Raw genomic sequence first — 23,309 nt, 5'->3', positions numbered from 1 at the left:
ACCCATTTGTGCATTGAGATTGTCTGACTCTTACGTTTTGAGCTGAATCATCACCCTTTATTAAAGTGTCCGCTACATTATGCTCCCAAACAGGGCATTGCTCGTTCATGATTGTTCTACACCTTTGAGCGATGTTTGTAATTTTTAGGACAAGGTTATTCTGAAAATGTACTCTATTTTGCACCGGAGCAAAACTATTTCTCTAGTGTGGCCTGCAACAAAAGATGAGTCCAAAATTTCTATAATACTTTAGGCCTCCTATTCTTAATCCCTAAATTCATTACATTGAAGTTTGTTCTTCAAATGTGTAAGTTTGGAATCTCCTTTAAACATTACTATGAGGAAGGTTCCCTTGCTGAAATTCAGATCTGGTATTACATCTGACTTTTAGCAGTTTCATGTGAGGATGTGGGTGGAGTCAATAGAGTAAGTGGGTGGAGTCAGTGAAGAAAGTGGGTGGATCCTGGGAAAAGTCGGTGTGGCCTCCTACAACCATTTGAGCACCTGCACTTCATATTTTACAAATTAAGCACTGCCCCAATGAATCATGTGTGCTGGTAATAGCCAGTCTGAAAGAAATCTCAAAGCTTCAGTAAGTCATACCCATGTTATGTGGTTTATATTATCATGTTTTGAATGATGAGAATTATCATTCACAACAATCTTCACTCACGCTGTTTCACAGTCACTAGCATGGTTGATTAATCCATACACACGAGTCGAAAGAATTATTAAAGGCTGGTTTTAAATACTTAACTTATCGGGCTTCATCCCTAACAACAGTTTCTTGAGCAACAATTCTTGTTCCACAGCCTTTTCACATAATAAAACCAGCAACACACTCTTTCTTCTTTGGTTTTATGAGCATGCAAGAAGCAGTTATTTACTGGTCATAACAATTTAGGATTTCTTTCTGACTGACTATTACCAGCACACATGTTTCATTGGGGATATATAAGCTATCACCCTTTATCACCATTAATAACATGGTTGATTTATGCGAATATAAACATTGTACAATATTGAACTGAGTTTAAGTTTCTTCTATTTTTGTAGGATTAAGCCCCTGATAAAGGGCCTAGCCCGAAATGCATTGGACATATTTATGTTACAGACACATGATTTTCAACAAAATTAATTAAAATGGATACTACAAAGTGAAGAAGAATGTAATTTACAGAAAGAAAACTAAATAAAAAGAATTCTTGTGATTAACTCAACACATCTTGAATAAATTATTTTGAACTTGAAACTCTAGTGCAATTTGGGGATGCCTACATTTTTTGGGGTCAGTGCATCTAATGTTAATACACCATGATACTTTGACAGATGTTCCCCAAAGCCTGTGATTCCGTTGTTCTTGAATCCCTGCTAGCAACCCAACTCTGGAACCCGTTAACCAATAGATTACCCTGCACCAACTGTTACTAGTGCCTTAGTGTGGTTTTCCATTGAGTCTCTGCAAGCTTACCCCAGAATCCCGTGAACTAATAGAATGCCTTACAACCGCTGTTGCAAGGACCTTGGTGTTGTTTTCAATTATGCACATTTGAGCAAAAGCGATACATTCATTTCCTTTCAATTTGGTTCCATCTGTCAAGTTGCACCTGTATTTTATGTAAAGTCAAAGCGAGTGTACTAACACGTGTTTTGTTCAAGAGTTTGAGAACCTTCCAGACGGTCATGAGTCCAACATGATCTAGCGTAGAGAGAGAAATGACCCTACTATTTCCAGGGAACAGGGTACTTTAGACAAATTGACCCTATAGAGAAATCCCTAGAAATCAACTATGTATACCTTTACGCCATCCTTTCATTCATTATATTAAACAATCACACATTCATAGCACATATTAATCAACCTAAATCCCAAGTATATTCTCAGACTGAAATGTAGTACTTACAGTGTTTTATTAGTATAAAATCATTTCTTGTCTTGACATTTAAAATTACGGAAATGTTTCCGAAAAATACACATTTATACTAATATAATAAAGAGAAAGCCCAAACCTTTGAGGCGGGTTCTCAGGAACCACAGCACCAATCACAACACCCTATACAGGGTTGGAAAGGGCAGTTGAAGCTGAAGGACATAGGCTATGCAGACGCCCACCATATACATTTAAAAGGTAAAAGAACTGTGCCAGCAAAGCAGTCCCTTGTGGGCGTGTCTGCCTTGTGCTGTGGGCGTGTGCTGGGGGCGTGACAAATGCTGGGGGCGTGTGGTACATTCCGCCCTTCATGCCATGTCTCATATTGTGTGCTAATCCCACCCTGTTCCCTTTAAATACCCCTGCACCCCATAATCATAACCCACCCTTACTCCTTAAAATACCCCAACACCCTTAAACACTAACCCATCTTAACCCTATAAATAATAATAATAATAATAAATAAGTACCCCAAAACCAAAACCTATCCCTAAACCCTAAAAATACCCCTGTACCACAAAACCCAAACCTAGCCCTGAACCCTATAAATACCCCTGTACCTCAAAACCCAAACCTACCGCTGACCCCTAAAAATACCCCTGTACCCCAAAACCCAAACCTAGCCCTGACCCCTAAAAATACCACTGTACCCCAAAACCCAACCCTACCCCTGAATCCTAAAATACCCCTGTACCCCAAAACCCAAACCTAGCCCTGAACCCTTAAAATACCCCTGTACCCCAAAACCCAAACCTACCCCTGAACCCTAAAAATACCCCTGTACCCCAAAACCCAAACCTAGCCCTGAACCCTAAAAATAACCCTGTACCCCAAAACCCAAACCTACCCCTGAACCCTAAAATACCCCTGTACCCCAAAACCCAAACCTAGCCCTGAACCCTAAAAATACCCCTGTACCCCAAAACCCAAACCTAGCCCTGAACCCTTAAAATACCCCTGTACCCCAAAACCCAAACCTACCCCTGAACCCTAAAAATACCCCTATACCCCAAAACCCAAAGGTAGCCCTGAACCCTAAAAATACCCCTGTACCCCAAAACCCATACCTATCCCTAAACCCTAAAACTACCCCTGTACCCCATAACCCAAAACTATATCTGAACCCTTAAAATACCCAAACACCCCAAAACATGTACCTCAGTACTCCAAAACATATCCCCCTATATCCATACTTGCCTTATCCAAACATTAAAAAAAACATGCTTTTACCATTCATGCATTAACAACGAATTTCGTTGTAAATCTATGTGTGGTAAAAGCATATAAAATTTAATGCCATGCGTTATAATGGCATTGCGGAGTCATGGTACTTTCGGAATGAAAGTATGCGGAGTGATGGTATGCGGAAAGAAAGTTGCGGAATAATGGGTGTTTACCCTGCCCCGGTAAGTACTTGGTGGCACGGCGGCCCACATCTCCAGCAACATATTCATATTTTTTCACCACCCATTTGAAAAATGCACCGGTCTCTCTCATTGATGACCAGCACCGACATACACTTTTAGACACACCTCCCGCCACAAGTTCTAGAATTGCGAACTTTAGAGCTGGGGAGCTACGTTCGAATCTCTGCATCAGCTCAACATCCTGTGATTCCAGGCAAATCGACTTGTCTCCCCGTGCCTACCACAAATGAATGTGTTCTTCTGTAATGTAAATTGTGCTCATGCCATGTTGTCGAGTTCACGCTATATAATATTGCAAGAAAAAATAAAGTAGGGAAACTCGAGTTCACACACTACTGAACGCGCACTCTTAAGAGCATCAGCAGTGCACTGTGAATCGGAGCGTTTCACAGGCCTGTCACAGATAAGAAATGCTATCAAAATGAAATCCTACAAAAAATATACTACTGGCCGGCAGCAATTCATACCCGGACAACGTAAATTAAAAACTTTAACACAATTTATACATTCCACTTAATGTTGTCATACATTAATACATAAACAGTTTAAAGAGAAAGCATAAAACATAATCAAAAAAACAGCATTGGAATCACCCCACTTAAAAAAACTGTTCTAATGTTTTAATTAGATACTGATCTGATCCAATAGCCCTATATATTTTACGAGGGAAACTTAGTACAGGAATTTCCGTGTATCTCAAAGTTCCTCCCCTTTTTTGGGATTTCTCGTTCTAATATAGGCGTTGACGCGCTTCGGTGGTTGAGACCAATAGATATGGGGCCACCTTTTTCAGGACAGTATTTCATATGGGGTCACTTTTTTCATTTGATAGTTACATCTTCAAGGTTTCCAGTAGTTTCATTAATAGTATGATCCTACTGTGGTCTTGTAGGAAAGTAGATACTCTGATTTTAGAATTATATTTCTATTCCACTGCGCATTAGAGTATATATTCTTCCTCGCCTTTTCCTTTTCCTTTCTCAGGTGGAGATAGGCTTAAGCCGCAAATTTATACCTTGATAGTATATCAATTCCACATATATATATGTCTTTTATTAATAATTTGGATTCCCGTGTAAGATATTGGGATGCGGGAAATCCCCCTAGTCTGCTTGTCGGGTTGACTCTTGAATTATCTTTTCCCCGATCTGTCAGAGTTCTATAGTCTGTATAGAGTGGATAGCTTTGCTCCGCTCCCATGCTTTCTCTTTAAACTGTTTATGTATTAATGTATGACAACATTAAGTGGAATGTATAAATTGTGTTTAAGTTTGTAATTTATTGTTTATGTGTATTTTTTCAGAAACATTTCCGTAATTTTAAATGTCAAGACAAGAAACGATGTTATACTAATAAAACACTGTAAGTACTACATTTCATTCTGAGAATATACTTGGGATTGAGGTTGATCAATATGTGCTATGAACGTGTGATTGTTTAATATAATGAATGAAAGGATGGTGTAAAGGTATACGTAGTTGGTTTCTAGGGATTTATCTATAGGCTCTACATGATCTAGCTACATCCATTGAGCCTTCGAGAGGGTATATGAACAGGCACAACCATGAGTCAAGGATTGGCCTCGCTCTCTGTGGATCAAGCTTTGGGTCCTTTTTCGAAATTAAGACAAGTGGAAGAACTAGGCTAAGTACTTGATATCAGGTTAGTGCGCACTAATCCTGCTATAGTGGTAAGCAGGACTGAGTATCAGCGTCTTCAAAGATGAGACTTTTCCTCCATTCCCTCTTCGTGATTTTCTTCAGCGCTTCTTGTGTGTTCCTGCCCCGAAACCTTTTGCAACCTTGGCGCTAGAACTGTGATTGCACAAGGACAAGAGACTTTAGCTTTTGTTTCTCTGATGAATCATAGTGCCAAGAGAAAGCGCGTCAGAGTGTTTGATATGTATGAACTTAGTAACAAAGTCTGTGTTCCGAGTTTAATTTGTGGGAGCGTCCCGCACTCCAAATCCTTGATTTTGGTATTTTGGCTCTCATGCCATGCTGCCGATGAAACATGTAAGTGTATGTCACTGAACTCAATACATGTTCATTGTATATAGAGCCCTGTTAGTGTGCTGATGGTAACTACCTCCGCTTGTCATTTCCAGTGCATTGCGTCATTGCAAAACCAGAGGGTCTGGTCCAGTGAATACCTACTTCGCAGATACAGAAGGTCTCAGGAGCAACAATTCCTGTTACACAGTGTCCCATAGCCACTGAGCAGATCCAGTACCGTAAGTCTCTCTTTTCTTATTTTATCCCAACCTCCTTCCCTCAAGGGAAGCTCTTGGTTCAAGGAGTTTCTGTTCCTTGAGTGGGCTCCCCCCTGTGAGGGATAGGAGGTCCAGCATTGGCTCCAGTGTTGTCTTCACAATTGGGATCAGGTGAGTGCATTACATGGTGCAGTCTCCCATTTGATGATGTAGCTGCCAAAAACAGAGCTGTTCTCTAGAGTCGCAAGCAGTGTTCACTGATAAGTTTCATGCAATGTATTAGTAGAAGGAAAGCGTTTTCACAGCCCAGGAACCGATGGAATTGGGAGGGGGTGCCATGTCCTTTGAAAATACAAGAGGATCGCCATTCTTGGAGACAGGACATCAGTCTCACAAAACCTGTCTACCAAAGAGGTGGGGCTTACTTGAAAGTGCCTTACAAGTGCATGGAAGGCACCAGGCAAGCCCTTGGGGAGCTCATCTCGGGGACAGAACTTCAATCCCAACAACACTGCTCTACCAAAGAGGCAGTGTTGAAAAGTGCCCCACGATTTATAGTACCCGGAAAATAATCATTAATTATGGGTAAAAGGATGATCGAGCAGAGGATGCCTGGTACGGTGAGTCTTCCTTCCACTAACATAATTACTAACTATCTATAGGGGGCAATGGGTTTGATAAACAATGAATTAACCAACGTTGCGGAAAGGCTGGCGGCAACCAAGTGGGCAGTAAACGTGGCCCTGTTAAATTCTCCCACCATCATCCCTGATGATCGGGGGAGGTGATTGATGGAGGCACTGAGCCAGTTATAGAGTCTAGTGCATTGATGAGTAATCCCTGCTGTAAGAAATTGGGTTACTGATAGAAGGGTGTGAAACCCTGCTCAAACAGCAAGTACAATCCTTGTCAGGGTGACGTCACAAGCAAACGCCAAAATAACATCTGCTAAAGCCAGCTTTACCTTAGAAGCAATTTGTAAAGTATTTATGGAGCCCTTCAAACAGTAGTAAAGTGGAAACACAACACAAGAAAAATCCCACATAAAATTAGAAAAATAGAGTAAGCCCAAAAGAACAAATATTCAACCAGTAGAATTGTAGACGTGCAATTTTGAAGATTTCGGTGGATACAGTGCCAAAAAGAACAAAGCGGCAACTAAGGATATGTGGTCATCCTCATGGAGGATGTATCGCACAGCAGAGGCAATGTGAGGTCTGGGGTAGGATACCCGTTGAGCTGCAGCTATTCCAGTGAGCTGTGTAGGCAAAGTCCTTGTGTGGAGTTGTGCCATGCAGCGGCGGATCCAATGAGTTGTGATGGGCACCCTGAGATCCTTGCGTGGAGATGTGTCATGCAGGGGTGCTTAAGGGAAGCTGTGATGAGTGATGTGGAGTTGGGGAAGTTCACGCAGGAGAGGAAATATGTTGGTTCTGCTGGGAGGTTGTGACACACAGTAGGGGAGACGCATCAGTTCTGCTAGATCCACAGATGGAATGGCAGACCACTTTCAGCAGCAATCCAGCAGGGCATCAGCTCAACAGGACAGAAGTGCAGCAGAATGGATGTCTTTTCAATGGCATAGCAGTCCTTCAGCCTGGTAGAGTCTTCCACAGGTCAAGAAATGTACTGAAGATTTGGTGTCAGAGGTCCAATATTTATACCTGGTTCCTTCTTTGAAATGGGTGTAGCTTATTGAGGGTTTAACCCCCCCTGAGAGGTCAGCATCCCCTTCCTCCATCACAAAAGACTAGTGACATACCCTTTGTGAGAGGTCTCAGGCACACCCTTTGTGATGTGCAAGTGTGGTAAGTGACAGCTCCTCTCCTTCCTTAATTCAGAGAGGACCAGTCTGCCAGTGCCTAGATTCCTTTTGTCGTGTTGTCTGGGAGCAATACACAAGGACCAACCGCCAGCTATACCTAGTCATTTGAGCCAGGACCAGGCTGCAGGCACCAAATGGTTAGGATAAGAAAGTGCCAACTTTCTAAAAGTGGTATTTTCAGAATTATGGTTAAAAATCAGGCTTTACCATTAAATATGGCTTTTAATGACTATTCTTTATCTAAACCCAACCTGTCTACCTGATCCCAATTGAAGGTTTTCAGTTATTACATTTAATAAGGTAACTCAATGTTATTCTATGGGAGAGGTAGGACTTACAGTAGTGAAAAACTAATTTGGGAGTTTTTCACTACCAAGACATGCAAAACTTAAAAGTACATGTTCTAATTTTTAAATACACGCACCATGCCCTCTGCGCTCTGTAGGGCCTGCCCTAGGGATGACATCTGTACTAAAAAAGAAGGTTTAGGCCTGGCAAGAGGTGTTATTTGCCAGGTCGAATGGCAGTTTAAAACTGCATGCTCAGATTGCAATGGCAGATCTGAGACACATTTGTGAGGTTTTATTTAAGTGGGTGGCACAATAAGTGCTGCAGGCCCACCAGTAGTATTTCATAGACAGCTCTGAATACATGTAGTAACCCTTTAGTAGGGACTTAAAAGTAAATGAATGATGCCAATTTGGTATAAGCAGGGTCACTGGAATTATGGAGCGGGGAGGGACAAATTAAGCGTCAGGTTTGAGTAAAATATGGAGCAAGAAAATGCAAATTTTGCAATGTATTGCAGCTCATTTTCTGATAGTATTGCTTCATTATTTTGTATTTTTACACTGTCTGGGCATTGTGTGCACGTCATTAGTAGCAGTTTAATACCCAAATACTCCAATAAGCAACACGAAGGTGACCAATCAACCTTTACAAAAGTCCTTCCACTGCACAGCAACACGTGTTGTTGTGTTTTTAGTTACTTTTGACATGTTTGAACTAGAAACCAAAAAAGTTTTTTTTAAATCTGCAGATTATGCAGCAGATGATGGATTATGTGTCAAATGTGGCAAATGTACAATTATCCGACAATGGCCATGGCTGCACAATCACATAATTCCAGTGGCCCTGGGTATAAGAAAATTCTACTATGTTTTTAGGGAGTGAGCACAGGCCCTGTATCACTGGTAAGCAGTGATAAAGTATGCAGAGCACTAAAGCCAACAAAAACAAAGTCAGCAAAAACAGGAGACTGGAATGATTGAAGCCGACAAACGAGATTAGAAAAATATGGAGGAGCAAGCCAAAATGTTTGAGGAAAGACAACTGTAAGACTGACAGACCTAACCCTGTGTTCTAAATTCCTCATTTAGCACTTTTACTGCCTCTCCATCTCAACTGAAATGTTCACCATCTAACAAAAATAAGGGCTAGCAAGCCAAGACCCCACAAGTAAAAACCCCTCATTTCGTAAAGGAAAATCAAGGGGCATCTCCAGACCCAGAAACATTCATGCCACATTAACCCAAACGGAATCCCGGGCCCAGACCTCGAACCACATGTAAAGCTTATGATGGATGAGTTTGATTCCCTAGAACAACATGTGAAATTGCCATTTAACCTCATAAGGAGCAAACTGGAGGATTTTGAGTCATTGTTAAAAAATTTGGAGGACCTTGCCAAGTCCAAATTGGTTTCTTCAACAAACAGTAGTCCAGCCCATAACAAGGAAACTGATGACTCTGTCACAGAAAGGTAAAACGAAAGACGATAACTCATGACTAAGGCATTTACAATAAATTGTCGCTTTATTGTCTCAGTGCTGTAACACAGACTCGGCTTCAACCAATGGTGAGTCTAATCACCTATGTTTAAGCACCAATTTAGCAACAAGCTCTTCAGAGGGTGGTGATAAAAATTTTCCCAGCCCCTTCAACATCCCTTCATTAAGCCCACAGGATGTACTTGACTCACCTACTGCAACAACTCTATGTCATAATATTAAAAGGTGCTCCTTTCTATTAACTCAGCCAGGTCTTGGCCGGATTTAAAGGACAAGTCTGTTCATTGGTTATCTCAAAGGGTTGGCTCCATGCAGGTTTTACATAATGACATTGTAATAGTGAGGAGAGCAAAGTGAGCAAGTAGATCTAGGAAATCTTTCACAAGAGATTGTATTGTTATCAATTTTCTTTGCTCCCGCTTTGTTAATGACTTATTTACAGGGTTATCTGCTACCCACTTGTACAATTTCTCACCAATGGGAAAAATTGAAGCAGTGCCCTTGGGTTTTCTTTTAAAGACCTGCAGAACTTGTTAAGAATTAAGTGAACCTGCCACCTAAAGGGCTACCAATTCAATCACTGGTATTGAAGGGGGTGAGCTCAAGAGAATTTCCTTTAGAATCCTTGGGCGATATCGATTGACTACCAATAATGGTATCAATCGATTATACAATAGTGAGGATGTATGTACATACATTATCATAGATCAAGATATAGGGAATAGGTCTTGCTTAGATGTAGAAACATGCACAATATCAAACAAGTTAATTAGTGATGTCACCATTATATCATGAAATGTGGCACAGATAGCTGGTAAGACATCTACGATAGATTGGAAGGCACATATACTACCCACACAGCTTATTTATATCCAGGAAACAGCCCACAGAACCAATTTTTATGAAGGGTTTTGTCTCGGTGGCTACTCCTGCTACGCCATCGGCAGCAAAGAGGTCAAAATAAGATCTTGTTGTTTTCTAAGTCCTATACAGGTTCCCCCTTGTACAATTTGTTCTACTAGTGGAGAACGGATCTCCTAGTATTTTGAACAATAAATATTACAATCCATTATCTGAGATGGTTTTAGTGCTGTAAAAGTTCTAGACAACTTTTAAGTCACCAGACAAAGGCTCCGTTTTTAATCTGGGCGGTGGGCTTCAATTTCCCTACATGTATTTATCCGGACAAAGAAGTGTTTGGAGTTTTTGATGCAGAGGAAGATGGTCACATTTACTTCTTGCCCAATTCTTATGGTGAATACCCTGCTGGCCAGATATAATTTGAGCCTCATAGCACAAAGCTGTAACTATTTATTGCCCACATTGTTTGGGAGGGTTGATGGGTCAACGATCAACCATATTATAAGTTCATGACATTGTATAATCAAAATTTCCAAATTACAGGTTCAGAATAATTACATGAGTGATCATAATCTATTGATCCTAATAATACAGGCTCTTAATCGTCAACGGATTACTACCAAGGAAGTTCATGAAATGGACCCAGAGGGGTTTAGATTGAAATGTTAAGGAGTCGATCCCAATGAGTTTTACACATTTCTAATGAGAATTTGCATGAAAGATATTGTGGGCTGTCTTGTTCATACTACAGATCCAGCAAATATATAGCAGGCACAAATTAACATCTCGGAAGCCATTGATCTCGATCTGAAAAAACCAGGACACACCAACAGATGCCCAGTTAAGGACTGGCTTTATAAGGCTTGTAAAACCACCCTTAAAAGCCTAAAATGTGTGTCACGCTACAAACTTAGAGATAGCTTTGCGATCCATAGTTTAAGATTACGGTACAAGCAACTTGTAACTAATAGGAACGAATAACTCCAGGAAGAAGCTTGGGGTAAATTGTTAGCCACCAAAACTGATGGCGTAACTCTGTTCTGGAAAACCATAACTGGGAACTTTCTAACTGATAATGTGTCCTCTTCTTTAAATTGGATTGGTCATTTCACTACTGTCATCAACCCTTTAAAAGGAGGAACACTCTCTTCCGACAATGACCAATTCCATTTTGATTGCAGGGCAACTTTTACATTGAAGGAAGTTATTTTGAACCTATATAAAATCAGTTAAAGGAAGGCCACTGACATGGATGGCGCCCTGGTGTATTTGTATAAAAACCTCATTAACCTATGGACACCTGCCCTTTTGATGGTATTCAGCACAACTGCAGCAGGGTTTCTCCCCCACCGCTTGGTCAGAGACAACCACCATCCCAATTTGTCAGAAGGGTAACAAAGGCAACCCCTCATTTTATCACCTTATTTCACTCTTGGATTATTCGGCTAAGCTAATGGAAAATGTCATTTTAGAGAGGCTCCAGATTTGGACAGAGGAACACTTTATGTTAAGAAAATCTAAGTATGGGTTTAGAAAGGGACTGGTAATGGTTGAACAAGGACTGGACCTTGTTTTATTATTGGGGAAATATACAAGGGCAAAGGGCAGCTGTTTCCATCTGTGTTTTATGGACCTGAGTGGTGCTTTTGACCTGGTCAATTGCAAGAAGTTATGGCACATCTTAAAAATACTAGGCGCCCCAGAGAATCTAGTTATAATGCTACCTGGGATGTACTTGAATGTAACAGCAAAGGTTCATTACTGAGAATGTACAGCCCTTTGGGATACAGAGGAGAGTAAGGCAGATGTGCGTAATGGCACCTTTTTTATTTCCCCTCTATATCAATGGGGTGGATGACGAACTGCAGCAACTTAAGTCTGCTTCCCCAAGAGTCGGCTCTAGAGAGGTTCTCAAACTGTTATATGTGGATGACACCGTTCTCTTGTCAGAGACGCCACAAGGATTACATCTCTTGATCAACGCCAGCCCCCCATACATGGAGAGATTGGCACTAAAGGTGAATTTGAAGTACAGTTATACTGTGATCAGCAGGAAGAGATCCCTTAAGATTCGTTCACAATTTATAAATGATGTTCCCATTATGAGACCATCAGCCTTGGGAATTCTTTTCATATAATCTAACACTAGGGAGAAACACAGGAAGTCTGTTACCTTTAATCTGGTTAGAACACCAGACGGGATTTTCAGATTTGCTACTGAATTGGGTTCCAAACTGATCAGGAAAATTCTGGCAATACACAGAAGTAAGTGCCTATGTGCGACCCTATACGAGGTGAGTCTATGCGGTTGTGGCTCAAACTTGATCATCCATAGGCAAGGGAATATATTTCTCAGACATCTCCTCAACCTCCTACAATTGTCCTTGCTACTAGCCATCCATAAGGACCTAGGTATTTAGCATATTTAGGATGCTGTGTATATCATGCCAGTTCTTCTCTGGCATGCAGTGTGGATCAAATGAGAGGCCTTCTTTGAAAGCAACATCATAACAGACTGTCTAGACTTGGATAACGTTCTGCGGATCATTTGGTTATACAACATAAAAGAACTATTAAATGATTTGAATGGTTCATATTTATTCTGAAGACCATCGTCGATAACACAATTCTCTTAAGGTGAACTCAAGGCTATGATCACTGATATTAGAGAGCAAGAAAGAAGATGATTAAGGTCCTCGGAGAGCATTGTCTAATGCCCTTCTATTGACTAAACATTTGGCTGGTAGGCAACCCTATCAGCTTAATGTCCCAAATCCAAATCATAGGTACATACTTACACATTTTTATCTAGGTTTAGTACATCACCTGGTGGCATTTCCACAGATCAGACATTGGAACAAGGGTATAATCTCATGCCCCTGTGATGGGATATCGCTGTAATCCACTATGCATGTTATATTGTTTTGGTTATTTTACATTCATCTCAGAAAACAGCTTTTATAACCTGTAGTTACATGAAAGGGTATCACTACTCATAAAGCTAGACTTCGTTTTATTATTAACTTGGATGATTTATTGTTCTGTAATGTGGTTGTTAGTTATGTCCTACAAGCACTATGAAGAAGGAAAAGTCTAAAGCACCTGGGGTCTCATTTATGAGGTTTTGCCGTAGGTAAGCGCAACAGGCCTTCCTGCCGCGCTTCCCTATGACAAAAGAAAAGGGCAGGAATGCGCCGTATCTATCAGATACGGCGCATTCCTGTCCTTTTTCCCTGCGCTGGCGCACAATGGGCTGCCTGCGCCAACGCAGGCCCCTTTGCACCATGGTGCAAGGGTGCCTGCTTTGCGGGGATGATTATTTTTGTACGGGAAGGGAAACCTTTCAGTTCCAAAATAATCACAGGAGGCTTTTCCTGTTTATATGTGTGCTGCAGAATGCAGCACACATAGAAAAAGGAAAAATGAGGAGAAAGAAAGATATTTCTCCCCGTTGCGCCTCCCTTACGCTTCCCCTGGGGAGGCGTAAGCTTTTGGCACTGCCTCAGATTGACGATTTCTCGTAAATCCGGGCAGTGTCAAAAGGCCATGAATGTTGCTGGGAACGCCCCCAGCAACACCCATTGCACGCCCCTTTAACGCAGAACACTGCTTCAAAGGGACTGATATTTATCAGGCAGCATTGAGCCAAAAAAAGTAGTTTAGTGCTGTCTGATAAATATCACGCAGGCTTCTGCGCCACGGAACGGCACAAAAGTGACGTTCCGATGGCGCAAGGGGCCTCATAAATAAGGCCCTTGGAACTGATGATTTATGAATCCTTGGAGTTTTAAATTGATGTTATTATGCGGTTTTTAACACTGAATTTAAAAGTTGTATTTATAATGTCAAAGAAATGTTGTATTGTGTTTTCATTTATGGTTTAATTATGAAATATCTGAATAAAGATGTATTTGACTTGACTAACAGGAGATCCAATAGGAAAACATGGAGTCTGGGAGTTGAATGACTAAAAGAGAGCTTGTTCTCTGCATAGACAAGGGCATTCGGAAGGAGGGATTTAGCAGGTAGGAGCGAGCATCTGAATCCCTGGAAGAAGAAGTACAGCACAAGAGCTGAAGACAGTGGCAGGTGTGAGGGGACTGGGATTTGAAGACAGGGCTGGAACAGGGTAATGCCTGTAGAAGACAATACTAGGCAGGCATCATGCTGTAGAAGTTACACGTTTGCTCTCAAAATGGGGCATAACACGCCGAGTTTGTTGCTACACTGGATAGTTTCCCCTCTCTAACATGTGTCAAGTTTAACAATTTAACAAAAGGCATAATCTTCATTACATCGAGTAGGTACAGGTTGTGATAACTATTGCAACACTTGCAAATGTGATCCCTGTGCAAACAAATGTTTGTTCAGGTATTGCAATTCACTGAGCCACTCATAAAGTTCTACACCCCGAACCACCAGCTCCGCTCCACAGATCTCACCCTCGCCACCGCCCCCCGCATCCGTCGAGCGATCGCCGGCGGCAGATCATTCTCCCACTTCGCCGCTAAGACCTGGAACACCCTTCCCATCCGCCTACGACAGACCCAGGACCTGCTGGCCTTCAGGCGACTCCTCAAGACCTGGCTGTTCTAGCGGTAGCAGTACCTCCGCCCCCGTTAGTGCATTGAGGCCCTTACTTGTAAGTAGTGTGCTCTACAAATAAACTGATTGAAAGAGGGTCTAGCCACCATAAATTACATTTTGTATGCTCCTTTGAATAGAATCTGCATACAACAAAAAGAAAACACTACAAAGCAAGGAACAGTGGGGCATATTATCAAGGGGGGCGATAGGTAATTTTTGCTGCTTTAGCGGCTGTTTTTGGCCACTAAGTGGCAATTATACTATCACCCTATTAGCAAGCTGTCGCTAACAGCAGTTAGCAACAGCTTGTAGGCGATAGCGAGCGGTATGGGGCCCGCTTTGCATGTCAGCGATATTTATCGCTAATGACATGCAAAGTGGGCGTACCCAACCTGTTCGCGACTGAAATCAGTCGCCAACATCGCTATCGCCTATTAGCAACACAGGCGTAGCGATGGAAATATTTGTGCTAAGCGCGAATATCTCCAAAAATGAACACCTGCTCCGACCAGTTCTTAGCCATTATATCCAATGTGAGGTGGATATAATGGCTAAGACCCTGTTAGCGATAATGCGTGAATATCCCTGTATTCTCAGCGATATTCACAGATTTTGCCTCTATTGCCGGTAAAATCCTGTGATGCGCTGCGATAAAAAAATTGCTGCTAACCCTACTTAGCGATAAATATCACTATTTGTTGATAATATGCCCCAGTATTCCTCACACAGTCGTCTGAGATACACAGGAGCCCTTATGGAATAAGAGGACTGAGTGCATCTCTGTGTATGAGACACCCAGCCTCATAACTCACTAGCACTCTCCAGTAACAGTAGCTAAATGTTTGAACACAAATGCAGGAGAGGAAAAGGAGAACAGACCACAGAAAAGGGCTCACAAGAGGGTGGACTGGCTTCTAACAAATAAAGAAAGGAGGAAGCACGGAAGAGTACAGAACGAGCAGACAGAAGTAATTTGGAAAGCAAAACAAACAAGTGAAACTAAAAAGGTAGATAAGCAACCGAAATAATGAATGAGAACAAGGAACTCTGAAATACAAGGCAAGGGTATCTACAGTCCGGACAGGAACAGGGCTGATACTATTCAGACATAACAAGAGACTCTAGTATGCAGGACAAAACAAACCACAGTGTCAGTTAAGGAACAGGGACATGCGAACTATAAGGCAAAGAACAAGTTGCAGGAACACAAGAGTTGTTGCAGCAACACAGGGATTGCGAAATTAACTAACAATGAATGAGCAGACCATGGAAGAACAAGGAAATGGCCTTAAAGCATAACAACAAATCATAGTCCAGAGTACAAAAATGGATGTAAAAACCTTTAGCACTAAGCTCGGATGGACGAAGTAGTAGTCACCTCAGGGTAGGACCACAGATTAGGGAGGACGCCAGGTGAAAGGAGCTAATCAAATGCCTAGAATCGTATCTGCACCTCAAAAGGGAAGGCTGCAATGAGACTTAGAGAAGGAAAGACTAGAGAAGCCAGAAGTCATCACCATAGATGCAAAAAAGCAATAGCAGAGCTGCTGCTTCTCCTATGAGGTTCTCTTGGATGTTTTAATAAAAACTCGTTACATTTTAGCAACACAATAGGGATATTTATTAGTGCAAAAAAGGCACAAAAGTCAAGACTTGGTACCTGAGTAAATACTGAACCATTTAATAGATAGTCTTCTTCTCTAGTGTCACTTACTTATGTACAGTGTTGATAAAAGAACTAAGCCAATGCAGAATGACGAAATGTGTAAAATAAATCAAACTGAATCCCAACTACATGGACTAAAGTGGCAATGTAGCATTCATAACTAATTGGCAAGACATGTTTTTGCAGTTATTTAGCAAATTCACAGTACAATATATTTGTATTTAAAGATACACTCACCTGTACTTCGTTAATGTCAATTGTGGCGAATTTCACATTGTAATAGCGATGAGCCAACTCCTATGAAATAAATATAATTAAAGAATTAAATTTTAAAGTGCAAAATGTACTAAAAACAAGTCAATCTAGACAGGCATCATGCAATTATTGCGCCTTCATCCTGTGATTCGAGGGTCCTATTTTACACACCATCAATGACAAACAGCTTAATCAAGCTGAATAACATAACCCTTGGGTTTAAATTAGAACTAGGCGAAAATCATGGAATTTCACCCTGCGGAATTCTGTGGAGTTACATAAAAACTCAGCGAGATTCCGTGGAACTCCACGAATGGGGGGAAAATGCACCATGTGGTGCAGTTTAGCGCTGGTAGTATGATCTGCATTGAAAAATCAGGCAGAACAGCACCACGTGGTGCACGAGCGTGTGGGCACATTGATTTATCTAGTCTGCTCCTGCTTTTAATCTAATCTAAAAGCAGCTCTGCTGAAAGCGGCCACTCAGGACCGCTCATGTTAGCAAATGGTGCCAGAAGACCTCCTAACAACTGGAAATCATACAAGGGGCCTCCAAATCTCACTAGCCAACTTATTTGCTGGAGCCTTGCTGTTGCAATGGGATCATGTGCCCTGGGCAACCCCCCTAAATTTTTTGCTGACTGGTACTAGTGGTGAAAGATCTCTGACTGACTCTGGGCTCTGCCTAACTAGGCACAGGGCCAGTGCTATGCTGAAAGAGACACTTAGAATACAGTGAAAACACCCACATACACTAGGGTACACTATGGGTTAGGGTACCCCTATTATTGGCTTAACCTCCCCTATGGGGAGCTAGTTCATAATAGGACAGGGGGATTAAAAATATCTTTATGCTTTTAGTATATAACAGGGCATGGCAGTTTATAGGCCAGCAGCCCTTTCTAAACTTGCACGTGTGCACTGCTGGAGCCTGAGGTCCGTTTAAAAACAGCTCTGTGTTGCAGGACTGCTTTTAAAATGCAAATTGTGCCCAAACTCGACTTTGGTGTTTGGGGCACTCACAAATTGATAAGCTACAATATTTGGGCATATTGAGGTACCGGGTTTTTATGGACCCGGCGGTGCCAGGGGAACACCCAAAGACCTCTTGAGTTCTTCCTGTTTCCGACCACAGAAACACAGAGTCTTCTAGGTGATGTCAAGGATCGAGTTTATTGGCTGCAACCAGTAACAGGTATCCTAGAAGTACAACAGCGTGAAGCGCATGTATGTTCTCAGGAGACTGCTCGTTTTTACAGAACCAGCCTCTTCTTTTTATACACAAATATAAGCTTCAGGCAAGAATTCTTTGTTTTACAGTTCGGCAATATACATATTTTCAATACAAAGGAAAAGCAGAGTCATGATGGCAAGCCCATATTTTAGTTTGTCCAGTTCGTGATAGATTACCCAGCAAGGCCCAGAACTTCCATCAGATATCGATGAACCCCCAATAAAATCGGGCACCTCCTCCTTGTAAAACTAGTCATAAAGAAGAAACAGGGACAGGTGTGTGTGTGATTAAATGTAGCTTGTATGCGATGAACGGTTTATGACATGTTGTGCTTTGATGCTAATCTCGCTCGGCCATTGGGATGGGAACTGCCCGAACAGGTTTGGCTTGAGGCAGTGGAGTCAGCTCGCCCAGGTCACAGAGGAGTCAGCAAAGGTGTACGTGTACTTTCAGATCGAATTCGGCCTTGGTCATTTTGACTATGTAAGGGCAATCACAAAATGGATGCCGCTCACAAAATGGAACCCAAGGGTTCAAGACAGAAAGTACGATTTCAAGGTGATTGCGTCACTCAATCAAGACGCAAATGCATAGGTATAATGTCTTAATCATTACCGGTCTGCTGATACCAAAATCGTCATGATATGATGACATTTTCGACACGGGTGTAGAGCTTCGGTACCACACAATAGCAGGGTCCAGAATTTTCAGTACCACAATATTAGGTACCCCCAGGGTCTCCCCTAGATGTCCCAGGTGTGGGCGGTAAGGTATTTATACGGAGGATCCTCATAAAAGACGTTTTATATGATCTGGACTTAGTGACATTGCACCTTTCACTCCCCACATGGTGATAAAGTGCTTCAAAAAAATCGACTTTTGTGCTAGGAGGACTGTGGAGTAAGGTACTGCAATATGTTTACATATTATGAACCCCTAATGTTCACCCTAGATATCACAGGGGTGTGGGCGCCTGAAGACGTAGGCAGGGCCCTTATAAAAGATGATGTATAAGCCCTAATATTGGAAAAATGGCCCAACAGTTTTCCTATTGCAAATCCCCTGCCAGAATAGGTTAACATGGCAAGAAGTTATTAACTAATAATTCCCACTAGGAGAATCATAAACATGCAATTCAAAGATTTTTTGGAATGGTATTGATAAATCCAACAAAATGGTATTATTGAATTTCTCCTAAAGTATACAGACAAGAAGTTATAAGACTTTCTTGTCTGTAAGACAAAATTCAACCTACAAGTGGTCTGTCCTGATTGGTCATAGTTCAGTGGATTAGCCAGGCTCCTTTGATGAGGTGATAAATAGCACTGGGGTTCAACAGCATTTCTGGGAGTGCAGGGTTTTGCTACATAAAAATGCCAGAGCAGGGGAAGGAATTTTAAGACATATACTTCAATGGAAGGAGGAGACAGGCAAAATAAGTCAGTTTCAATTTACACCTCTCTTCTTTGAACCAGCCAGATGGTGGGATTAAGGAAGGAATGAGCAGAAGCAAGGGTAGTGACTATAGAGATTAACCATCCAGGAAAATCCAGGAAATTCCGGAGAATTTTGGCGAATGGGTGCTCTCTGGGAGAAAATAGTGCCATACTTTGGAGGATGAGGTCATGCCCTTGGTGTTGCCCTGCACCTCATTGGACAGGAGTGCCCTCCTGCTTGACCCAGAAAACTTGGCTTAAGTATCTGAGAGGTGCAGTGCCTCTCAGCTCTGCTGCTTGAAACTTAAGAGAAAAGGAGGGTCCATGCTGAGGGGTTTAATTGGTACCAATTAGACCATGCACTCTGAAGATTGTGCCTGCTGCACAACCTGAACTACAGCCCTGTGGACCTTACTTGCTTCAAAGAAAAAGCGTCATAAAAATTTCTACGTCCGAACGTAGGAAAGATGACCGGGACCAACCACGCAAGCCAAGCCACCCACCTTCAACCGCGAGCTGGCCTGGATTCCTGGTTTGTCCCGCTGGAAAGCTCCGGAGGTTGAACTAACACAAGTTTGACCGAGAGGTCGTTGCAAGGCAAGCAGGCGGACCCTCACAGAATCCGGACTGGCTGAGAGCTTTAAGGGACCCCAGCAAGAAAAGCTTCTAATTCAGAAGGTAGAAACTTTGACCGCGGCCTAATGCGAGAGTTAGTCGACCTGAAACTTTTTCTTTGGCCAGGTCTAGCGCAACCAGATGTCACAATAGATCCTATAGGTTTCTATGTGATATATAGTGCTAAATCTTTATAAATTCATATGTCCGGTTCCGGTTGTTTTGATGTCATTTTAAAGATCCAAATATTTCCTATTTTTATAAATTGGTGTAGGATTTTTTGTGTGAATTGTGTCTTAATTATTTACTGAATTGGTGTTTGAAAATCTTTACATACCTGTCTTTGAAGTTAAGCCTGCCTGCTCTCGGCCACGCTACCAAGGGTTGAACATAGGAATCATTTTCTAAGACATCTACTGAGCCCTACATTGTGTTAGTGCCCTTCTTGCCAGTGGCAGATATACATTCGCCACTACTAATAACTCACTTTCCAAAATTCAGTGTTCAGTTGAGTGGATGAGGACCTGTGTTTAAAAATGACACCTTTCAGTAAAGTGAATTAAGATTTAAAAAATCTTCTAAATTGTCTTAAAACTAAACTTTTGATTTAGATTTTTGGAATTTGGACTAAAATAGTTTCTAATCCATTGTTTTGATGACTACAACGTGGCTATTTCCAAGCAAACGTTAACCACGCATGCATTACAACGCATGCATGGTTACCACAAATAGCCTTTACAACGCATACCTTTACTACGAGATACGTAGTAAAGGCATGTGTGTTAAAATAAAAAATAAAAAACGGGGGCTTGTGGGGTCTCCCCCCTGAAAAAATAAATGTGTGCAAAAAAAAAGGGGCCTTGGGGGATCTCCCCCGAGAAAAACGCACCTGTTTCCGTCAAGACAATGGAGGCACTCAACGTTGTTAGAGGAAACGGAAACACACTTCCGCTTCCTCTTTACGACGTGCAACGTCAGCTCGGAAGATCAAGGAGAGGAGACAACGTGTAGAGGTAAGCAGAGTTTTAGTTTAAAAAAATATATATATAAAGATTGAGGGTTCCAGGCAGGGGTAATTCTAAAAAGGATTGGGGTCGGGGGGTTGCGCAGATGTGCAGGGGAGGAGCATAACCTTTAACAGGAGTATGCCCTTACCATGCATAAATTTACAACGAAAATCGTTGTCAAGATATGCGTGGTAAAGGAATATTCGTGGTAAAGGTAAGGCGTGGTAATAGCATTTGTGTTGTAACGCATTCGTGGTAAAGGCATGAGTTGCAACGGAATCCGTTGTAACATCATACAACCTTTCTGCACTTGCATGTGTGCACTGCTGAAGCCTGAGGTTAGTTTAAACGCAGTCCTGTATTGCAAGACTTCTTTTAAAATGCAAATTGTGCCCAAACACGATTTTGGTGTTTGGGGCACTTAAAGATGATAAGGTACAACGTTTAGGCATATTAGGTAGCCCCAGGGTCTCCCCTAGGTATCCCAGAAGTGGGGGTCAGGTATTTATGAGGCAGACCCTTAGAAAAAAATGAGTTTTATATGCCATGGGTTTAGCGAAATTGCACCTTTCACTCCCCACATTGTGATAACGTGCTTCACAAAATCGACTTCTGTGCTAGGAGCACTGTGGAGTGAGGATCTGCAATATATTTACATATTACGAACCTCTAAAGTCTACCCTAGGTATCCCAGCGGTGTGGGGTCATGTAGATATAGGCAGGGCCCTTATAAAAGATGTTTTATAAGCCCTGGTGTTGGACAAATGGCCCAAGTCATTTTTCCCGTTTCAAATCCCCTGCCACATAGACTAAAATGGCAAAAAGGTATTAACTAATAACTCCTGCTAGGAGAATCATAAAAATGCCATTCAAAGATGTCCTAGAATGGTGTTGATAATTCCAACAATATGGTATTGTTGAATTTCTCCTAAAGTGTACACACAAGAAGTTATAAGACTTTCTGGTCTGTAAGCCAAAATTCACCCTTACAGTGGTCTGTCACGATTGGTAAGAGTTAAGTGGATTAGCCAGGCTCCTTTGATGAGGTAATAAATAGCCCCTGGGGTTAGACAGCTCTTCTGTGAGGGCAGGGTTCTGCTACATAGGAATGTCGGAGCAGGGGGAGGGGTCATAAAACATATTCCTCAATGGAAGGGGGAGACAGGTAAAATAAGTCAGTCTTTGAACCCAGCCAGATGGTGGGATTAAGGAAGGAGAGGGAAGTGGGAGAGACTAATGCCCACATGCATCAAGCATTTTTGGAGTCGCAAACAGTGCGATTCCTTAAAATCGGCCGTTTGCGATTCCAAAAATGCTTTTTGAGATGCATCATTTGTTTTTGTTGAAAATCGCTAATTTTGCGATTTTCTGAAATGCGATTGCATTTAAGGAATCGCAATTTTGCGATTCCTTAAATGCAATGCATCATTCTTAAAAAAATTGCGATTTTGAAGATTGCAAGTGCAAATTACCACGAGGTTGAACCTCGTGGTAATTTGCGAAAAATGTTTAAAATGCTCAAATTAGCATTTTAAACACTGTCATGTTACAGACACACATGTCCTTAGGACATGTGTGTGTGAAACATCCATTGGAAAATACATTTCAGGGGTGCAGGGGGGGGGGTCCTTTGGACCCCCCCGTGCACCCATGGAATGCATCAACATTTTGTGAATTCCAATTTGAGAATTCACAATTACCATTGATTCCTATGGGCCTTTTGGCCCATAGGAATCAATGGGAATTGCGAAATCGCAAATTGGAATTCGCATAATATTTGCAATTCGGTAAAAATCGCAAATTTGGAATCGCAAAACGGGAGTTTGATGCATGTGGGCATAAGAAGATTAACCATCCTGGGGTGTGTTTAGCCAGCTCTTCTCTCCCTGCTGGAGAATCCGTCATGATGATTTTTGGAGAAATAGTACTCTGTGGGAGAAAATAGTGCCAAACTTTGCTGGATGTGGTCATTCCCTGGGGTGTTGTCCTGCACCCCATTGGACAGGAGTGCCTCCCTGCTTGGCCCAGAGAACTTGGAATAAGTATCTGAGAGGGGCATAGCCTGCCTTCTAGATTTGCTGCTTGAAACTCGAGAGAGAAGAAGGGTCCATGCGGAGGAGTTTGATTGCACCAACCACGCCCTGTACTATGAAGATTGTGTCTGCTACACAACCTGAACTACAGCCCTGTGGATTTAACTTGCTTCAAAAGGACTACAGAGTAGACTCCCTGCAAGCTATAGGTTAACAGGGATCAACTGGAACATCACCAGCAAGAATCCTCATCCTGGGGTACTACCAATGGATTTGTACGGGTCTTATTCAAGTGGATTATGGGAACTGAAGTCCCAAACTTTCAAGGACCATCTTGGAGCTTTCAGACCCATGGAGTAAGTTTTGGACTCTTTGGGACCTTTTGTGGAACTTCAGGAAGAAGTTCCAGAAGTTTGGAGAAGTTTGGAGCA

The 23,309-nt window shown here is 41.9% G+C and overlaps 1 protein-coding gene across 1 annotated transcript in view; it reads right to left on the bottom strand.

Moving 5' to 3' along the window:
* LOC147728263 (thioredoxin-like) overlaps nucleotides 1–23,309 on the bottom strand; it is a 119,976-nt gene that overhangs the window by 39,520 nt on the left and 57,147 nt on the right. The window contains exon 3 of the mRNA XM_086963762.1: nucleotides 16,536–16,595. Coding sequence (XP_086819888.1) covers nucleotides 16,536–16,595 — 60 coding nt within the window. The remainder of the gene's footprint in view (nucleotides 1–16,535; nucleotides 16,596–23,309) is intronic.

Source organism: Lissotriton vulgaris, chromosome 3_1 (genome assembly GCF_964263255.1).
Source record: "Lissotriton vulgaris chromosome 3_1, aLisVul1.2, whole genome shotgun sequence".
In the NCBI taxonomy this organism is placed as follows: Eukaryota; Metazoa; Chordata; class Amphibia; order Caudata; family Salamandridae; genus Lissotriton; species Lissotriton vulgaris.
Note: the sequence above shows the minus strand (reverse complement) of the source record. Positions and strands in the feature narration are given on the sequence as shown.